This window comes from Electrophorus electricus, unplaced genomic scaffold (assembly GCF_041902795.1).
Source record: "Electrophorus electricus isolate QZ-2024a unplaced genomic scaffold, ASM4190279v1 Scaffold323, whole genome shotgun sequence".
Lineage (NCBI taxonomy): Eukaryota > Metazoa > Chordata > Actinopteri > Gymnotiformes > Gymnotidae > Electrophorus > Electrophorus electricus.
The window spans coordinates 1-21910 of NW_027658609.1; the positions used below are offsets into that span (position 1 = coordinate 1).

The window sequence follows — 21910 nt, forward strand, 5'->3', positions numbered from 1 at the left end:
TTTTAAGTTAAACTTCCCACGAAGCATTAAAGGGGTGTAGGCCTGTTGGAACCTTAGAATATTTCTACCACTGTCGTGGAAAATGAAGAAATCATCACATTCAGGTAAGTACAATCACGGGCGAATATGTATTCGTCCAGTTCCGATTCTTGTAATGACATCACTACTTAACATTTATAACACCAAGAAGCCCCTTTAACCTTTGATGGGCTCGGCGGTGTAAATGGCTTTCAAACTGGCTATGAAGTAGCCTACGTCACTCCACTGAGTGTCCTTTCTTTTGAACCTAGTAGCTTTCTCCATAGTCCATTGCTCAATCTACACGAGAATCTACGTGAGTATACATGAGAATCATGAGAATAGCCGAAAAGAAAACAAAAAAACAAACCCAGTTATTTATGACAGACGTTGGCAGTCATCGACACGTATTTGCTTTCATATGTGATAAACACAGAAAATCCTGTTATCCAGGCTGACTTCTTTTGTTGCAGGCCGTTACCGTTCACAGGCTAGATGGGTGTGTCATGCAACCTAACGAACTCCTCAAGGATCAGGCATGTTCCACTTCTCCAGCACTCTACTGAGAAACCTAAAAAATTAGATCTTTAAAAAATTAATTAATTATTTTTATAAATTTGGTGGTTGTGCGATAAGTAGAATAATTTATAGACCTGTATAGATGACACACAAGATTTTTTATGAACAAACCTCTCCAGTTGGCCAATCGGACACTGCAACCTTAGTGTGTCTAGGACTCGGGCACCATTGACTTGGGACATCATCAAACTGCCTCAGCAGTCCTTGGTGTGGACTTTTGTGTAGCAACATTGGGCTTCCTTCCTTACAGTTTAGGTGCGGCTAGATGTTTGCTGATGTTTGCCCTTCATTGTGGGCTGGTTTTCTTGTTGAGAAGGGCTGTGTGCCGTGTTCTGTGTAATCTCCACAGCTTTATAAACCTCCAATAGTTTGTGTACACAGTGATTTGACTGGAATGCAGAGCTTCCTCAGGTCTGCCCAAGTCATTGTCACTGCACACCCCACTTCTCTCTCACATGTTGGATCATGTAGCCTCTCCCTCTCTCTCCCTCTCCCTCTCTCTCTCTCTCTCTCTCTCTCCCTCTCTCTCTCTCCCTCTCTCTCTCTCCCTCTCCCTCTCTCCTCTCTCTCTCTCTCCCTCTCTCTCTCTCTCTCTCTCCCTCTCTCTCTCTCCCTCTCTCTCTCCCTCTCTCCTCTCTCCCTCTCTCTCTCTCTCTCTCTCTCTCTCTCTCTCTCTCTCTCTCTCTCTCTCTCTCTCTCTGAGTATGCGCTGCCCTGTGTGTGCAGACGCTGATCTCACTGAGAGAGTATTCCTTAAGTCCAGTGGTGGCCTTTGGAAAGGAGAGGCTGAAAAAGAGACTGATTATATTGACACAAGAATGAATAAAAACCCTTCAGTCTTCATTAAAATTAGAGGGGATGGGTATCACCTACCATACCTGAACCTTTTTTAGTGTTTTTATTTATTACTATACAACATTCTTATAACTATATGCCATTCCTTAACACTTATGGTAAATTAGTTACATACATAAATGTACATTTAACAAGAATAATATGGAATTAATGTAGAAATAGATACTGTTCAGTTCAGATATCAAGTGCCTGCATATTCAAATTACCAATATGTGGCTTTTTTGTTCTGAAGCTGCTTGCAGTTATTGAATGATTGAGACTGAACTGATTGACTCTTCAGAACTCAGCAGCTGTGAGTTCTTTACCATTCATCCTTCAGAGAGGCCAGGGACTCCACTTGCTCAGCAGGAAGAGGATCATTATAGCAGGATGAATGAATCTCTTTGTTAATCCCTTTGCTGGGTAATTGACCACCAGAGGCTAATTTCTGCACTCTCTGAGCCATGCTAGTTTCTTCATCTCCCTTTGTCCTACCTGTGCCTGTCCTGTCACCACTACTGCTCTAACGACTGATTCTGGGTCAGTGGGAATTAAGCACTGTGATAGGCACCACCATTCAGAACACCCCTAGCAAACACACATATGCACATAAGTTTGCTAGTTAATTTGGAAAAAAAGGAATGCATGTTTTAACTGCTTGTGGAATATTCCATTGCCATGTATTTCGTGAGCTGTGATATGCACTCATCATGAGCGTTAGTAGAAATGACATTCTAATCTGTGAACTGGATGAGAAGGTAAAAAGATGCTGGTTTGATGAACAGGTTTGAATAGCAGCCACAGCTTTGCTTTTGTTCAGAACAAACACATTTTTATTCTGATAGTGGGTTAGTCAATTGTATTATTATTAGTTTTTTCTTTTGCTAAGTTCAACTGCAATAAATGAACAAAGTGAACATACCATATATAGAGTAACTTTAATTATAACTAAATATGAGTGAAGAGAGTTTAAACTTCTCTTTGTGAGGGGTGTGTCAGTCTTCAGTATGGTACTGCTTACTGAGTCAGTCTCACTCTGCTTCACTGGCTACCATAACAGTCATCAGTCAGAAGTGAAGGCTGTTTTCATGCTGCAACAAGGCTGTTTCACACTTTAAGACAAATTTGGTAACACTCAGAACCCTACAAATTCGTGCTGGCTGCTGACATTTTAGAGATGCATACAAGATCAGTCTGGGTACTTAGTTTTTTTCCCTGGGACTTTCTCTACTATTGTGCTTAGAATGCAGTCATTTTCATTACTCTGTACACATACTCCCATGAGTAGAGGGTGACATGCAAAACAGATGGTTCTCTCTCTCTCTCTCTCTTTAGTTCCTCTCTCTATGTCTTTCTGTCTGGCTGTTCATCTGAAACCAAATTGTGGGCTTTGAAATTATTATGTGCAGGCGCAGGAATGTGGCAGGCATCTGTATATGGCCCCTCACTAGGCGTACTTTAGGGCTCATTCGAAACGTTAGTTAAAGATTATCTCCACTCATCTTTCATGGGCCATAGGTCACGTGGCGTGATCAGGACTGCGCTGCTGTTTGTTTAGGTGTGCTTCAGTAAGTTCAAATCATCTTGACGCACTGTTTAGCATGACAGTGCATTCAAATCCCAGCTTAGTAGTACATTACAGACATATCACGTTGGAGACGGCGTATAGAATGTAGAGTCAGAAGGTTAGTTTCAGCACATGGGGCTACAAACCCTAGGATTTCACAACCTAGCCTCACTTCTCTGTGACCTTACAGTGGGGAGCTGTTATGGTGGAAGTGCAGGTTTTCACAGGAAGTTTGGTCACTTGCCAAAATCAAAGATATGTCATTATCTGTATCAGTTATGTTATCACTGTCATTTCCTGTTGAAGAGTGAATCATGAGTGTTCTGAAGCTGTGGTTTGACCCATAATGCATTAACCTATAGATAATGACAGAGGATACCACACTTATGTCACTACAAACAGTTCCTGTTAGCGCAAGATTTCGGCATTTGACCTGCTTACATGCAGCACAGGGACTTTTCTCCTCCCCTCAAACCTGTAGATAGGTGAAGCTATGTGGCCATCTCCCAGCCCTGTTCCTGGGGAGCCTCTGCTCTGCTCTGTGTTCTGCCTGGTTGGGCTCACTTGATTCAGCTAATATTATCACGCCCTTCTTGGCCTGGCATTGTGTGTTTTTGAATGGAAAATGCAAAAATGAGTGGAGCCAGGCCTGGCTATGGGAATGTCTGGCTCACATGAGCTTTGCTCTCAGTAGACTGGTTTATTCCTTGAGGCCAGAGTGCCCATTCCAGCCCTGAAGAACATTTCATTTTCTTTATGTTTTGCTCCTGCAAGTTCTTGGAGGCTTTCTAAACCAAGGTCATGTTTGCCAGTAATCAGGCCTTGGACAGTGCTGTGGTGCAAGTGTGTGTGTTGTGCAAACAACCATTAACCTCTTACTCAAACAGTACTTTTACTGTGGAGCAACTTGAAGGTAGAGACTTTTTCATTAACTCCGCCCCTATAACGCATCACTGGCACGGCTAATGTGGCCCACCTTTGACTTGACCCCAGATGAATCGATATGACCAGAAAGCATTACTTACAAAACATTTTACTAACTTGTGACAGCCTGCCTGGGAACAACTATATGAAATGAATGTAGAAATGAGAGTAAGCTGTTTTTAGAAACCGCATGTACCAACTTTCCACATAAATTGTGGAAGGATCAAGTTAGCATGTCCCAGCTGCATAAAATTCTCTCAGAAAGGCCCTGTGTGCATCACTGTAGTTTTAGAGAGGGCTATATTTGGGCCCAGGTGATCGGCACAGCCGGCCTATGCAGTTACAGTCTATCCTGCTTAAGTAGAGCATGCAGACAGTTTTGTGAACCACCTCTCCTCTATTGACATAAATACAGGAAGTGGAGATGTCCTGTGTTCCAGGGTCATGCATGTGCACTGTCAACAACAGAAGGAGAAATGCCAGACTACAGCCATGCAGGAAAATAACGTTTTCATGTCTACAGCCATTTGTGCTACTTCCTGAAATTTCTAACCTGAAAATCTGTTATTTGGACATATGATTGTGAAGTAATCTTTGCGTAGTTTTAAATTGTTTACATATACACACATCAAGTGGGAGGAGCCTCATGCTTTTGTTCATCTTGCTTTTTTGTGAAAGTGTAAACAACACTGGTAGACATACAAAAAAAAAAACCCCACCCATGTGACCACTGCCAAAAATAAAGAAATAAATAAAAATAAAAAATACAAAAAAATACAGATATATTGATAATTAAGATACATACAAACATATGGTCAAACTTGGGGTCCCCATTATTTTTGAGGGCAAATACTGAATGAATAGGATGTTATGAGACCAACTTCTTTTGATGTTAAATTTTTTTCAAAATAAACTCATGACCAAATATGTTGACTCTCAAAGGTTATATTTGTTGAGCATCCTTAGACTAACTTGATGTTAATACCTCCCTATAATTCCGAACCACAATTCATACACAGGGCTCTGTCCGAAAGCCTGAAGATGGACCTGCTGTCTCTTCAGCCTGCTCCACTTCTCTAACCTGCTGCTGTTTACTGCATACAAACTAATTCATTGGTGGTGACATTTCCAAAGGATTTCTAGACTGAACTTCAGCTCCACCCTTTTTATGTTTACTCCTGGTAGAAACCTAAATGCTAGCCTACAGATAACAAAAGTCAGGGTTAGCTTGCTAGTTAATGCTCGCTAACAGGGTTGCCTAACATCAGCTGACACTGCTTTCCACAGTGGAAAGCTTGGTGATGAAGAACAATTCTGTTCTTTCAAAGTATTGGTAGGGACATGTCCCTATTGTCCATATGCAAGCCTACGCGTTGTGCTAATGAATAGGACATGGATTTTGGCTCCTGCAAACTGTGAACTTGTTTAACTGGACTCAGAGGAATGGACATGACAAAACAAGCTATTTTTGCATGCGCTTCCATCAGACATTAGTGGAGCAATGTTCTTCCTTTTTATCAGCAAGAGGGAATAATTTCAGTACTAACCACAATGTTTGTTCAGCTGAAAGGATCCCTTGGTATGGCAGGCCCAGTGCACAAACAGCCGCTGGTCACTGGTGTTAATTTTGTATTAATGGGCTTTTTAAAGCATCACTCATTTTACTAATGACATTTTGATTAAGCAGTTTGGGATAAGCTGAGTCACACTCTTGCTCCAGGTAAGGTCTTGTATTTGATTAGCCCCGCCTTAAAAAAAGCATGATTTGATCTTTATAATGCTTGGCACTGGAGCCAGACCACTGTGACAGAGACCTGATCGCTGGCTGCATCTTGACCAAAATCCTGGCCCATAAGGCAAAGATCAGAGCTGCTTTTCTTCTTTGAGCAGTTCCTCAGTTTTTACCAACACCCGCAGATGGTTTAATGCATCTGCCATGTCTCTTTCAAATACGCACCTTTCATGCAGAAGCCTACTGATAGTCATATCAGTCTAAGGAAGTTTGGGGAGCATTTCTCATTGCCTAAATGCAGGATCATTACCCAAAGAAAGCTGGAGTCCCTTCCCAGGAAGGGACCAGCAGACGTACAACCGCATATAACAAGCAGTCTCCATTGGTTGACATATCTTTTCTGATCTATGCTTGATCAGGTCGTGAACTGCGTCAACCATCTCTGCAACAGAACCTGTTTTTCTACTGAGATTACTTTGCATGATCTTTCAGATTCATTGAGTGAATTTATTTTCTCCTTAACTACATGCAGTAAGTCTGAAAAACATCAAGTGCTGAACAGGTCTTGTCGTGTGTGTGTGTGTGTGTGTGTGTGTGTGTTTATCAAAAGTATACATCTCTCTGAGTTTGTGTGTTAAGAACTTAGTGTCTTATACCTTTACAGGAATGTCAACTTTATGAACCCATAACATGTTGTATTTTTCCAGCTTTACAGTAGTGGCCACAACTTTGAGCATTGTGTGTGTGTGTGTGTGTGTGTGTGTGTGTGTGTGTGTGTGTGTGTGTGTGTGCGTGCGTGTGCGTACCAGTGGATTATTTGTTCATCATAGGTTTAGGTGTGTTCATGACCTGAGTGTGTGGGTAGAGTAGCACTACTCCCCGACACAGAGTATGCAGAGAAATAGATTGACAGCTTTTGTGTGTTGGCAGGTATCGCCAGGTCCACCAGCGGCAGACAGAGGAGGCTAGAGAGAGGAGATTCTACTGGTGCCACTGGGGCTGGTAAGTATAGTCTGAGGCAGTGGTTCTCACTCACACACACACACGCGCACACACATATGCACACACATGCTCGCACCGGCAAACCCACATCTTTTCTTGGCTCTGTTTTCATTGGCATGTGCACGTGCGTGTGTGCATCTACATGTGATTGGATGATGGATTGTGTGCTCCCATCAGAAGGGGTCATTCAGTGTATGTATGTGCATGCGTGTCTGTTAGCAAGATGGTGCTGCCTAACCAAAGAGTCATTTTCTTTTCATGGAAAATCCAAATGGCTTCTGTTGTTGTGCTGTACTCTGTGTTCGTGTTTGTGTGTGTGTGTACGTGCGTGGTCATGCGTGTTAGAATGACTGTGGCGATGGCTCACCACTGCAGCATCCTCTCCCAGTGTGAAGAGTAAACTGTTTTTGCAGATTCAGCATTGCTCTCTGTGAGGGATGTTGTGTGTGTGTGTGTGTGTGTGTGTGCGTGCTGGTTTTGCTGTTGGCAGCAATAGCACGTTCCCCCATTACCGCCACGCAGTGCACATGCACACTCTCAGAAACTCAGCTGCCTGTTGCATAAAAATGTTTGTGCATTTGTGAGTATCTATTTCAAGGGCAGAATACTGTATTGTATGAATGACTTACACTGACTGCATATTAGTTGCGTGTCTCCTAGTTTTCTAATGTTATAGTGAGACTGAAAGAGTTTTTACCTCTCCGAGCTGACCAGACTCCTCTTCCAAGCTTTCTGTCTTGGGCAGGTCAGTTTAGATCATGCCTACTTGTCTGCCATCTTAACACTGATACAAAATGGTGCTGTAGACAGTATGATCAGTGAAGGCCTTGATATTACAATCCCATTTAGTCTTTTGGCAGCTGCTTTTATTCCAGGACATGCAAGAGGTACAGGTACATAGGATCTATAACCTAGATCAGACGATCTAGGTTAGAGACGATCTGCCCTGGAGATAAAGGATCAAGAGAAGGCACAGTTCTTATCCAACTGTGTAGTGTAGAAATAAGTAGCTGGTGACTCACAGGCAAAAATGGCACGCGAGAGCAACGTAAGGAGAACTCTCAAGGAAGAGTATACATGGGTTGCGTGGACATGTGGCTTTGGTACCTGTAAGTGTAAATTATGGCAAATAAACATTTAAAAATGCAATAACATGATTATAGGAGCAACTAAGGAGATCAGTATGTGTTTTTAAACCTTTAATAAGTGCCTGTACATTGCCAAAGGTGCATATACATAAGTGCTGTATGTGTCTTAGGGGTCCGACAGCACTTGGGGCCGTTACTGTTCCATAGTTCTGAACCAATGCTTTCAAGGCAGCATGGGCTGAGCTCCCCAGGGCTTATAGAGTGATCTCAGTAAGAACTTTGGAGGCCATAAATATCAGAACTGCAGAGTTCATATTATGGAACATTAGCTGGCAGGGACTTGCAGTAGTCCAATCTAAAAATGCCCAGATTTGGGACACGAACTTGGGCAGCATGTGTTGCCAGGAAGGGTTCTACTCTTCTAATGTGGTGCAATGGGAATCTTTGGGCTCTGTTGTCTTAAATGTTCTCCAAGAAGGTTAAGTTGTTATGTAGAGCCACTCTAAAGTTCTTAGCAGTATGCAGGTGTCATTGGAAATGGAGAGAGCCAGTTGTGAAAATAATGTATTTTTTACTTTGTAGATAAGTTCTGTCTTGTGAAAACATTAATCTGGTGAGTCTCCATCCAAGAAGAGATAATCAGCCTGATTATTCTCTTTTGGCTGTTTATCATACAGTGATTTTACACTGTAAAAACAGTGTAAATGTTGTTGTGATGGTGTAGTTCACAACATCCCGTCTTTTCTGAAGCAATTAGGAGCTAATAAAAGGGTAAGTATTATAGTCCAAGCATTGCTGATCTTCTCCCAGTAGCTAGTTCACTTCCCAACTTCTCCTTACATTACTGTTTCAGAACTGACCATTCCTAACTGTCATACAATAGTCTGTTGTAATAATAATGCTCATTATTCATATTAATTAAATGGCCTCTACTTGTCCGTATGGGTGGTTCTTAATCTTGCTAAGAACCAACACAGTCCAGACGTTATTCTGATATTTGAAAGTCTGACTGGTAAAACTTAGGAAACTAAGAAGTTTGTATACGTGTAGAACGTACAGGACAAGGAACTGACCTCTAGGGAACCCCAGTTATAAGATCATGAGGTTTTGAAAGTGACCTTCTCCCGACTACCTCGAGGCTGTTCCTGTCCAGGCTATCTTGTACAGTCAGCTTTGAAGATAACATGAAAGCCACAGTTCCTGATGCCAAAGCTGGAAAGTGTGGACATTTTGATTTACAGTTTAATAACAGCATCAGCTAAGCAACCGTCTTAAGGCAGACTATGCTGTGGTAAATGCCAGGAGAGTGGTTTCACTGGAAAACCAGCCTAGTCCAACCGATTCTTCTCTTTGAGATGGGGGGGATGTGTTACTTTTTCCAAAATCAGTTGTTCTAGAGTATTGACCAAAATGAAAGCAGTGACTGGTTGGTAGTTTCCAATGTTATTTGAGGTTAAAAGAAAACATTTAAAGGATGAAGATGGATAAAACTATTGAGTAGTTGTAGAAGTTAGAATACTCATTCTCCAGTAGAATACTGTATTGATATATTACTGATGATTGTATTATGATATATCAGAAATACATCAGAAAGAGTAAAATATTACCCCTACTGCTACAAAGATACATTGTTAGAAACTGTGTTCTTCTAAGCTACACTGTAGAATTACTGTCCAGCGGGTGGTGCTAGTGAGCCAACAAAACAATGCATTGCTTAATGCAGTTCAGCAGTAGGTGTGATGAGAAGGTATGATAAATTACTCAAAAAATTGTCAATAAGTCATAAGATAGTGCTATATGCAAGCAGGCCATGAACTTTGGGTTTCTCACAATAAACCTTTTCTCCCCTGTTGGTAAAAAAAAACCCCAAACACTAGGCAGGTTTAAAAACTGACACACTAACTAAAAAAGTGATTCAGCTTTAAGACTAGTTAATTAGTCTTGTTTCTTCCTGTTTATGAAGTGTAAACCTGTAACATGTTTGATGTCAGTATGTGGCTGAGTTTCTAGCACCGTCTGCAGTACAGTGAGACTCTGACGGAACCTCCCTTGTAGCTGGATAAAGACCCATGTGGATGTAAATCGTGGGTGTGTCTGTGGGCCTCCTCATAGAGACAGCATTGTTCCTCTGTGCACACAGGCCTTTGGGCATTGTCAAGAGATGTTTCTTTTTAATACAGCAGTGTACAACAGCAGCCGCCTCATGCTCTCTGTGCATGAAAGGGCCAAACATATCAGTGCTGAGCTTCTAAAGGTTCATCTTTGTGCTTTGTGCTCTTGTAAACAGACACCTTTTTAAGATTGGCGTTTTATGAATGGAGAAATTCTGAAATTGATGATATTATTACTTTTGCTTCTGTTAAACAGCATGAAGAAAGCAGGAGTTACAAACAGTACACGGATCCGTTATTGTCTATAAGAGTAGAGAAAGTGAGTTCTCGGGGCTGTGTGAAAAAGACGCACTGTCCTGGGGTAACGACCGCAGTCTGTCCTCCTCACACTCACATAAGTGTGCTCTGCATGGTCTTTACCCTCCAGTGTGTTTGGGCTCCTCTTCTATCCACTTACTCAGCAAACGACCCTTGACCCCCCCCCCCCCACCCACCCCCGAGGGTGGTGCACGACTCAAAGGTTCTTACTTCCACCTAACCTCCCAACTCATGTCCCCACTCCAAATAGCTCTGGAAAGCTAGATTCACTCTGCTTGAGCTATAAATGGAAAGGCCGTTTATTTGACGCAGGCTTGAAATGTCGAGAGACAATGTATGAAAGCGTTTGCATGTAGTCTGGGTTTGCGCTCTGCTGTTTGGTTTACTTTGTGCTGTTTTAAGACAGATGATTCATGTGCTCCTGGCCTTCTTGTCATGATGTCTCTTGGCTGCTCATACAAACCCATGCAGAGTACAGAACTCCGAGGAAGAGTGTGGCGCGTGACCGAAGTATCACTGTGCAGGATTCCTCAAGCCACTGAGGAGCATTTTGGGAAGAGGAGCTCACATCACATGGCCTTGAGTTTCCATCTCGTGTACAAAGCTACCTCAGTGTCTCTGTAAAGATTAAGTCAGTGAGTAAAGAGAGAGAGTGAGATGAGGTGGAGGGGGGGGGAGAGAGAGAGAGAGAGAGAGAGAGAGAGAGAAAGAGAGAGAGAGAGCTAACCAAGAGCAACAAAAGAAAAAATACAAAGCTCCATATGATCAGCACATGGGTATGCTGTAATCCTGGATACACTCATTATCACAGCACAAGGAAAAAATTAAACCAAGGAAAAGGGGTGGTGGTGGTGAGAGAGAGAGAGAAAGGGCTCGTGTGAGGGAGGGAGAGTGTGTGTGTGTGTGTGTGTGTGTGTGTGTGTGTGTGTGTGAGGCAGCAGTGCTGTGGGGGAGAGAAAAAGGAAGTCCAGAAAAAAAAAACGGATTGGAGAAGAAGAACAGAGACTCCATGTGACTCTGGAGGGTGTGTGTCTGGCTATGGAGGGCGACAAAATCGCAGGTAAGCCAAAGGCTGACTGCCAACCTCTCTCCTTTGAGGGCAACATGACCTTACCGCACCTCATGCTACTCGCTGCCGGAGTTAATTCTCTTCCACGGTTTTCCGCTGTTATTTCTGCCTGTGAGCTGCTTGGTCCCGGCAGCTGTTTTGTTCCCGGCTCTGCTCTGCTCTGGAGTGGATCTTGCTGGAACATTATTGTTAACGTCTGTTCAAATCTACCCGTGCTGACGATGTCGGCATTTGCCGGGCTTTGAGTGAAGTTTTGCTGGCTCGAGCCTTTGGTGTAAACGTGGGTGAAAAGCTCTGTGGCGGTTCCTTGTGTCACTGCTGCTGGGGGTTTACGTGCTCCACTGGCATCCATCGGATTTTCCATTTTGCCTTTTGACTGAGACAGGAAAACAGCTAGGCTGTAATAGCAAAGCGAAAAGAGTGAGTGTGTGTGTGCATGAATCCATGTACGTGTGTGTGTGTGTGTGTGTGTGTGTGTATTTGTGTGAAATGCTCTCAGACTGCTAGCCTGTTTGTGATGTGTCAGCACAGCAGCGCTTTATGAGGGCATGCAGAAGGCTTTAAAGTGGGCCGCCCTGCTCTTCAGCTGAACCAATCGGAGCAAAGTACAGAGCAACTCTGCTCTGCCCGCTGCACACACCTAGTGCCTGCATAACCACAGCCAGGCTATGCTACACTACCTCTCTCTGTGTCCCTCGCTCGTTCTGTCTCTCTCTCTCCTTCCATCCATCTCAGAGCAGGAGGTCTATGTTTTCAGATGATGCCTGTAAGAGATTCTGCGGAGGGGAGCGAGGGAGGCGGGTTGGCTCATGGGCTCCGTAGTGAGCCGGAGGTGTTTGGACAGAGGGAGGTGGAGGGAGAACAGCAGTCAGTGGAGTGAGAGCCGGAGCTAGCGGAGAGAAATCCTCCCCCCTTAGTCGCCTCTGCACAGGAAGTGACTTTCCAGCTGTGTGTGTGCGCGTGCGTGTGCGTGCATGCGTGCGCTTGACTCTGTGCACGTGCACACACAACCCCACTGAATCAACACTACATGTTCAGTGGGCTTCAGTGGTGGTCAATAAATCTCAGCTACATTTTCTGCACTTCTAATTTTACATTTTCCTGATCCCATTGTACTGGTTTCCAATGTCTCCTACTGATTTACAGTATTTTCATGGATATCATAAACTGCTTTTCATCTTGCTTGAGAAATGCAGTCCAGAACAATAAAGTCATGTGGCCTGCAGCCCTCACAACTGGAGCCTTGCTGTGACCTAGTGGTTGAATGTCACGCAATTTGGTTGCTTACCATATGTTGCACTGCTTTACATGGCCACAAGATGGCAATATTGTTCTCCAAAACATACAACTGACGTTGCATTCCCCTCTGCACCCTTGTCTTAATAACTAGCTTTATAAACCCAATGGTCCACTTATCATTGCGATTGTGCACATATATTTAGAAATGGTGCACAGTTGTTTTGAGATTAACTGTCCACAGATTAACTCTGTCCAGTTTTCCAACTGAATGAGAGAATGCAGATGTTGACAGTGGAATGAGAGAATGCAGATGTTGACAGTGAAACGGCTTCTTGGCCCTTTCACTTCTCTCTGTCGCTGGAACTTACAACTTCTCTCTCTCTCTCTCTCTCTCTCTTCTCTCTCTCTTCTCTCTCTCTCTTCTCTCTCTCTCTCTCTCTCTCTCTCTCTCTCTCTGTCTCTCTCTCTCTCTCTCTCTCTCTCTCTCTCTCTCTCTCTCTCTCTCTCTCTCTCTCTCTCTCTCTCTCTCTCTCTCCAGGCCCAGATTATTTTTCCAGCATTCAGGGTTTTATTGGGAAAGGTAGGCGTCGTCCTCCTGCCCTGCGTTTTGTTTTAGGCAGGAGATCAGGAGATCTCACTGGGGGATGAGGTGCTGCTGAGCGAGAGCGGCAGTGCCGTGGCATTTGTCAAAAACAGGATCAAAAACAAAGCAGGTTCTTGGATCAAAGCCAGGATGTGTGTTACTGGAAGCCCACCTCCATCCCTCTGTTGGATATTAAAGTAGCTCCATAGAGCAAGTAAAAAAAAATGTAAAAAGCCATAATCTGATTTGATGCCTTCACATACACTGGGGTGAAGGCGTGAGCAGACCAGGGACAGATAGCTGAGAGCACAGCTGTCAGGGAGCGTGGCCCTTTATATGTGGAGCCTGCCTGCTTTAGGTAAATCTCAGCAGAAGCATGTGTTCCAGCATAGGCACTGTTACTCACCCCCGACCTGAACCAAAACCTAGCGTCTCCCCTCACACTCTGAGAAATGTCCAACTCCATGCAGGCATAAATGAATGATACGATGATTGGATTAGAGAACAGAAGAAAGTCAATAAAACCTAGTAGACGTATTAGGTGTGAGTTTCCCTTGTTTTGTGAAGAATATTGGACTATGTATAAACCCAGTGAGAAGCTGCAGATAGGTGCTCTGCCAGCGCTTCAGTGCTGGAGCTACCAGCTACCTGGTTCTGTACATGTTTCGAAATGGTCTGGGTTCAAAACAGAAAATCTTCCTGTAAACAGGCCAGGGAAGACTATAGATGGCTTTGCTTTGGGCAGGTTTTCTAATTTGTATCATTAACAATGTCAGACGTACTGTAGCTTTAATGGTGAAATGTATAAAATATGTTTTCTATACATGCATTAAGCACACATTTACGTACAGAGGTAGGACACAGTGGTAAAAAGTAAGGAGATTCGAGATGTGTGTGTGTGTGTGTTGTCCAGCTGTTCTCCACTCTTCAGCCTCAGCAAGGTGAGTGCCGAGTAATATTTTGCTGTTGCTATGTAAACACGGTCTTGCTTTAAGCCAACATACCCTAAGCCCAGAATACAAAGCACCTGGATGGCAATTCATGAGGTAAATGGTGTGTGTGTGTGTGTGTGTATGTGTGTGTGTGTGTGTGTGTGTGTGTGTGTGTGTGTGTGTGAGTGTGTGTGTGTGTGTGTGTGTGTGTGAGTGTGTGTGTGTGTGTGTGTGTGAGTGTGTGTGTGTGTGAGTGTGTGTGTGTGTGTGTGTGTGTGTGTGTGTGTGTATTTAATGTCATTGCTCTTTATATCAGATATTGTTACTATCCTCATACAGTGCTTGCTCGTCTCTTACATGTTGTCTTTTTCTTTTTCTTCCTGTGTCTCTCTTACACACACTATTTTTCCCTAAACTTTCACACAGATGCAGAAAACAACACACACACACACACACACACACACTTATAAGACTTAAATGTGTTGCCTCCATCCTGACCTTGACCACGGAGCTGTTTCGGTAACTTCTGAAGATGTGGTGGTTGACAGTGTTGACTGGCGCAGGGGAGACCACGTTAGTGCAGACAGCACAGTCAGTGTTGAGGTTTAAACACCCAGTTCGAAGTGCCAGAGGAGGGCAGTGCTTAATGCAGTGCAGCTGGGAGCGCACAAATGCTTGTGGGAGATTTGCTTGAATGCTTGTACAAGGTTTGTGCTTTGAGTTCTGCACTGACGGGACAAGGGCTCCTTATGAAGCGAAATGAGCAGCGCGCCGTGATAAATAAAGAGCACTTATACACAGGCTCTAGTGTACTGCAGGGTCCAGCAGTAGGTGACAAAGAGGAAGCACTGATTCATACTTCTCTTATATCTGATGTAGACGGATAATAACCGATGCCTGTTTCTTAAAAAATAAATCTGGGTCCTTTACTGTTTAAACCAGAACTGTTTAATGGAATTACTGGATTTCTAGTCATTTTTAGTGCAGGGAAAAGTGCTATTCATCACAGGAAGTGTCAGAATGCAGCCTTCACATGAAAAGTGTTGCATGGTCTACTGAGCTATCGTGGGTGCTGAAGATGGAGGGTGGCATAGGCCTCAGTGAACTGTGTGGCAGTTTGCTGTAGCTCAGTGTCCAAACCCCCCGGAGTGCTAAAGATGAGTAAGACACAGGGAAGGGTTACATGCAGGGGCAGAGGATATGTAGTTGGAGAGGGTCTGGGAGAGTCTGGCCTGGGCTTTCCCGCTAAATGGTCATTTTTATATTGCGTCAATGGAATACCTCCATGAAAACAATATTATAGGTCTCCATGTGTTGGAGCATGTATTTGTGTCACACGGCTGTGTGTGTGTATGTGTGTGTGTGTAGTCCATACACACACAGCTGCTGAAGGCAGCTGCTGGTTGTGTTGATGAGTGAGTCATTGTGCTGCATGGTCAGTCTTAAGGCTATGGCCACATGCAGAACTGCAGTGTTATCATTCCTCCTCCCTAGACACAGAGCACTGCGGCACATAGAGATATACTGAAAGACTGGACCCATCTGTTTTAAGCCAGATTCCGACAGTGAGATTTGCCATGACTCATACTGACTTTATGACGTGCAGAGGAGACTAAATAAGGAAATATGGGCTGCCTGCTATTAAGCAAAAGAATGGTTTTAGAAAAGAAGTGCAAGAGATTATAAAAAGGTAATGCATATTTAACTTTAATGTAACTGATCAGCTTATCTTTAAGTCCTCATGAGTCTTACTAGGGAATGAGGGAAACGCCAAATTCCAGGGCCTAAGTTTGACATTTGATACCCCAAATACGTATTCTACAGTCCAACCAAACATAACAGAAGAATACACTATAAATGCCTTGCATTGCCACAAGTACATAGCCAACGCCCTGCATGGCTATGGCTAGCCAAGGGGGAGCCTGAAGAGGTGGGTTTCAAGGTCCGTTAGGAACCAGGAAGGAAGCTTGGTTAAACACTGGAATACAAGGACACTCGGCAGTAATATTTGGCCTTGTGAGCATGCTGAGAGGTTATGGAAGGACGTGCCAAAGTCCTGGTATTGAGGATCCGAGTTTTGCTTTCATGCAGATCTGAGCTGAGGTCTGGCGGTAGGCTAGCACTGATGAGGATCCGTGGTTACATGAGAAGCCAGGTGAGTTGTAGAGTTTCAGAAACATTGCAGAGGAATGGTACGATGAGGGAAGACCAGGCAGTAGAGAGCTACAGTAGTTCAGTCTATAAATGACCGAAGCTTGGATGAGAACTTTATGTCATACTCTTCTTATGTTGTATAAAGAGAATCTGAAAGATCTGATGGTGGACATAAATATGCTTCAAGGTTAGCTGGTCATACAGAGTCAGAGATATCGAAGTGTTAGAGAGATATTTTAGAGAACAGTGAGTGTGTCAGTGGTAACTGAAACATCTGAAAATGATTTGCGAGTTTGCAGTGATCACTGAGCACAGCAATACACAGGGAGAATAAGAGCAGACAAACAACTGTCCTCTATGGAACACCAGCACGCACTGTTTAACATTTTGCGAGGTCTGCTGGAGAGCTGGATTGCCTCTGCTTCCTTTCAGCTCTGTTTCTTCTATGTACATCTGAAAGCCAGGGAGTGGAAGATGAAAGCCAATACATCTTTAAAATGAAAGGGCAGAGTGAGTCTGGAGATACCGAGAGAGCTGAGCTGAGTGGGGAGGTAACAGTTCTCAAGAATGGACTACTGATGGTAACCATGAGAGCACTGTGGAAGAGAAGATGGATAGTGACACGCTGTAGCCCGTCATGCTAAGGATGTTGATGCCCTCGTCCATCTATCCCATCTGCTCTTTGTGTTAATGTCGCATTGTTGTTGAGGCACCTACTTTGACATGAAAAGCTGTTCAAGCAAAGCCAACAGTGACTAGATTTTAGAGCGGGCAGAAGGCACATCTCATCTATGTCCGACTATTACAGGTTCCTACAGTTCAAAAATGCTCACGCCTCGATTTTTAAAGAGATACAGTTTACTATGTTGACCATAACTATTGTTGTTTCCTTTTGAAACAAGCCAACCTAATGAAAAGGAAGAAATGAGATTCAAAGTCATTGATGATGACCATGTTCAGAGGGAATGCAGAGGAAGAGTTGAGTACAAGGTGAAGTGTACAAGACACACGGAGATGACTAAGCGTGTGTAATGGTCTAACTGTCTAGAAAGTCTGAGCTCTGACTCAAGGTGTTGATTGGGGGGTGTCCAATTTTCTGTGAAGGCCAGCCACCGAAGACTTGGCTTAGCGTAAGACTTAGCGTAAACTGTGATAGTCAGTCTTTGGAATGGCCAGTTTGCAGTTCCAGAGTGTGCTAGCAAGCAGGAGTTCCACAGACATGCATTTGATGTTTGTGCATCAGATACAGGAGACCAGCAGAATGCTGTGGGTACAGGCTGTGGCTGACTTCTGTGGGTGTATTCCCTTGTCTTCGTGCGAGCAAATCTTTCTGTAGAGGGGCTGAGAGGAAGAGCCAAAGCTGCACCATACTAACAACAAGCATACATCCGTGAAGGAAGCCTGTTAACAGGCAACACCCAAGAGAGCTATTACGCAGTTAGCAGGTGATCGTGGTGGCCATACTTTCAGCAGTGCTTGCAGGTCAGCAATCGGTCGTAGGAATTGTTTCCTGTGTTACATTCTGTGTGAGTGGGAGATGGTGAGAGAGAGAGAGAGAGAGAGAGAGAGAGAGGGTGAGAGAGAGAGAGAGAGAGAGAGAGAGAGAGAGGACAGGAAGAGCAGTGAAATGTACTGTATGATGGATCTGCAAGCATTGTCTCTCAATACAGCGTGCATTAAGTTATTCACAGCATAACTAAGCCATATAGGACAATGAGAAAGCACATGATGACCCCTCTATGACCCTCATCACCCAACAGTGATGTCTGTTCTGCTAATTTCACTGATGTCCATATGCAGTTACACATTGTTGACAGATATCTGTTCACAATGATGGCAGAAACAGGTCACTTACAAGCGTGAACAATCAAGGCAAAAATTTCAGACTTGAGCAAAAACTCAAAATGGAGCATCACGAGACAGTAAAATGAATGCAGCCATGGTGTCGGTGTTGGAAATGGTTCTGATTAATAGTGACCTGGTGTCAGCTTCTTGCCGTAAGAGCTGCAGGCCTGAGGCTTTTAAGTTGTGTCGGTGCACAAATTCAGGAAGCGTCAGGGGAAGCCACTGTTTTAACAAACACCAAGAGCAGGCATGATTTCCTTCACATATCTTTTAAAATATGTGTGGCTGAATGACCACAATAGATGACCACAATAGAGCATAATTCTGTTTCTCTCTTTCTTTCTCATACGTACACATGTGCATACGTGTGCATGTGGGCATTTCTACACACACGCGCACACACACACACACACACACACACACACACACACACACAAACACACACACATTTGTATTAATGAATTTTATCCACATCCACAGTATGAAGTTACAACAGTGGAATCACAGACTGTTTTTCTCCTTACTTTCCTTTCTTTTTTTTCTTTTTTTTTCAATATCGTGTGCGGAGTGTGTGGAGAATGCAGTGTGTGGGGAGTGTGTGGTGTATTTGTTCATGTCTGTGTGTGTATAAAGTGGGCGTGCTGAATTCTCCCTGGAAGAGCCCATTTCAGAGACCGGGAGGAGGGAGGGAAAGAGAGAGCGAGAGAGTAAGTGAGAGCGCTAGCGAGGGAGAGAGAGAGAGAGAGAAAGTTAGAGCGCTAGCGAGGGAGAGAGAGAGAAAGAGAGAAAGTTAGAGCGCTAGCGAGGGAGAGAGAGAGAGAGAGAGGGAGTAAGTGAGTGCACTAGCGAGGGAGAGAGAGAGAGAGAGGGAGTAAGTGAGTGCACTAGCAAGGGAGAGAGAGAGAGAGAGAGAGAGGGAGTAAGTGAGTGCACTAGCGAGGGAGAGAGAGAGAGAGAGAGAGAGAGGGAGTAAGTGAGTGCACTAGCGAGGGAGAGAGAGAGAGAGAGAGGGAGTAAGTGAGTGCACTAGCGAGGGAGAGAGAGAGAGGGAGTAAGTGAGTGCACTAGCGAGGGAGAGAGAGAGAGAGGGAGTAAGTGAGTGCACTAGCGAGAAAGAGAGAGAGAGCGAGAGCGAGTGAGTGGGGGTGGGGGGTTGTCATCGCTTGCTCATTCTGAGCTGTGCTGCGCTCAAAGTACTGGAGGAAGTAGAGGAAAAGTAGTTAGTCCTTTAAGAAAGTTGCAGGGTTGGATCCGTGGATCCGTGGACTGCACCCATTGCTTTTTCCCCCCCCTCCCTCATTGCCTCCTAATTTGGGATTTGTTTGGGGACGGGAGACGGTAGCACATCTGTGAGAGTTTGCCTTGCTGGGAGACAGAGTACTAAGCTTCCATTCTCACCCACAAAATGTCTGATTCCACTGTTAATGTCCATTTGGAGGGGATCATCTCAGATTTTGAAGGTCAGTGTCCTTTGTCTTCCATAGTACTCTCACTGGTGGGCTCACTCTCCGAGTCAGCTAGCAGGAGCTATTTCCGACTTTTCATTTCTCGTTCCGTTTGTGTGGAAACATTTGTGATTTTGGTTAGTCTTCAGAAACTGTGGGCTTAGATTGTGAATGCATGGGGTTTGGAGTGGTCAGGTCTGGATGGTTCTGGTTAATAACGGTTTCTCTCTGTTGTCCTATCTGGACTACTTCTCAACTCGTGTGTCTGTCTCTGCTGAGTGTCTGTGTCATGCAGGACATGTGGGAAATGTGTGTGTGTGTGTGTGTGCAGGAGAGTGTGTGTTTTTGCTTACTTACTCCACACAATGTATATTATTGCTCCGAGCTGCATGTATTGGCAGAAAGTTCCTCACAGTGATGAAATGAATGATACTTTGGACACCAGAAGCCATTCTTAACAGACCATGACTGGGGCTAACACCTGGATCTCCTGCTCCCTTTACCTCTTTATCCCACCCCTCTCCTGGCATTGATTTGCTCTGTCGTTCCTCTTCTTCCCCCTCACTCCTCTTCTCTCAGCACCCCTCATCCAGCTGGAAGAGCTCCTGACAGACACAAACGCCTTTTGGTTGACACATGCATGCATGTACACACACACACATGTACGTGCATTTGTATACAACACACACACACACACACACAGGAGACATCTCTGCATTTGTCTGGCTCTTTGTATGTCAGCACTTGGTATGTTCCTTGCAGGAGAGAGAGTGTATAATGTGCTACACGCTGGCGGGTGGGGAGGATGGCTTATGTTATCTTGAGACTGGGGAGGGTGGTGCTGCTTAAGGGGGTGACCTGCTTTCCTCTTACAGCATTCCAGGGGAGAATGACAGCGACATGCACCTGAGATAGAAATACGCATGCGTGCACACACACACACACGCAACTGCAAACCCACAATTCACTTTCATCACACACACTCTATCTATCTATCTATCTATCTATCTATCTATCTATCTATCTATCTATCTATCTATCTATCTATCTATCTATCTATCTATCTATCTATCTATCTATCTATCTATCTATCTATCTATCTATCTATCTCTCCCTCTCTCTCTCTCTCTCTCTCTCTCTGTCTCTCTCACACACACACCCACACACACACCCATAAACACGCATACACAAGTCTTGTGATTTTTTTTGATAAAAGGTAGATACCGAAGAATTCTTGTTTATCCTTTGTAGGTAAGGATTAAAACCTGTTCCAAACTAATTATTATTAGTGTTTGAAGCTAAATTTCTCCCTCAGGATTGCAGACTGGCTGCTCTATATGGCCTCAGTTCACTGCTTTCGGGAAATGTAAGGACACACAAGGCCCATTTCAGGCTAGGCCTCGCTGCATCGCTAACAAGTCCGACAAGCATGATGGCAGATCACTCTTCATTCCTGCTAAAAGAAACACGATCATTATACTGCCATTTTGGCACTTTCATGTTGCTGAACTTGAACCTTAATGGTGTGAGGAATTGCACCATCAAACATGGCTATTCATGGAGCTTATGTGCTGGACTGACCACATTGTAAAGTCAAATATGGACTTCGTAAAGAGTCTCTTGCTACCTACTTTGTAGCAGTTTGGCCAGCTCAGAAAAACAGGTCTTCTGAATCCATCCAGTAACCTGCATTATATACCATATGCTCTCCACTACTAATTCTCAGCAACAATTACTTTTTTAATGTTTACTAATAAATGCTAGAACGACTAGTTGTGGCTAATTAACCACAATATGCTTCATATCCACCATGCACCTGCCCGACAGACAGACACGCTAATCCTTTCATCTGAGTGCCGCCAGGGGAGTCCAGGCAGTGTATCATCTCCAGTCTTATTGGCAATAACAGCTGACTGTGTTTACCTACTGCTCACCACTGATTTCCTGTGATACACACTGCAAGCCTTCATGTCAGGCTCTTTCAGGAACAGTGAAACAAAACATAGCTACAGGTGTGTGCTACTACCGTGCTTTGTTTGTTTTTCTACTTTTCTGGACACACTGACTGTGCCGACCTGCCAGAGGGCTAGTCGAGGCTGACTGCTCTCTCCACTCACTGCAATCACTTCATTTGCTATTAGTATTGGCACTGAGGGTTTCCGAAATGGGCATCGTATGTCAGCTCAGTCCACAGCGGCACATCTGTGGAATTGTCAGGCCTTAGCAACATCATACTAATAACATAAATACCTTTCCCTGACATGTTTATGTTAAACTGATTTGTTAGTATATTATAGGCATTTTAGTGCATGCTTACTAACTAGCATCTCTGTCTGGAGGCAGTCCACATGGACATACACATAGTTATGATGACACTTTAGATTAGGTCTAATGATATTTCTTAGAAAGGGAGCTTTTGGAGAGGGGAATATGTGAGCGAGAGAGTAGAGTGGAAAAACGACTGATGGGG

At 44.1% G+C, this 21910-nt stretch overlaps 1 protein-coding gene across 3 annotated transcripts in view; it reads left to right on the forward strand.

Annotated features, from left to right (window-relative positions):
• The first annotated feature begins 43 nt into the window (after nt 1-43).
• Nucleotides 44-21910, forward strand: part of LOC145655717 (septin-9-like) — a 28131-nt gene continuing 6264 nt past the window's right edge. Inside the window, exons 1-2 of one of the 3 annotated variants that reach the window (XM_081709201.1) lie at nt 44-104; nt 6585-6656. In XM_081709201.1, the coding sequence (XP_081565327.1) occupies nt 83-104; nt 6585-6656 (94 nt within the window). In that variant the 5' untranslated portion in view covers nt 44-82. Of the gene's footprint in view, nt 105-6584; nt 6657-10413; nt 11234-18712; nt 19456-21910 lie in introns of those variants that run through there. The other 2 variants (XM_081709203.1, XM_081709202.1) reach the window with 2 other exon arrangements.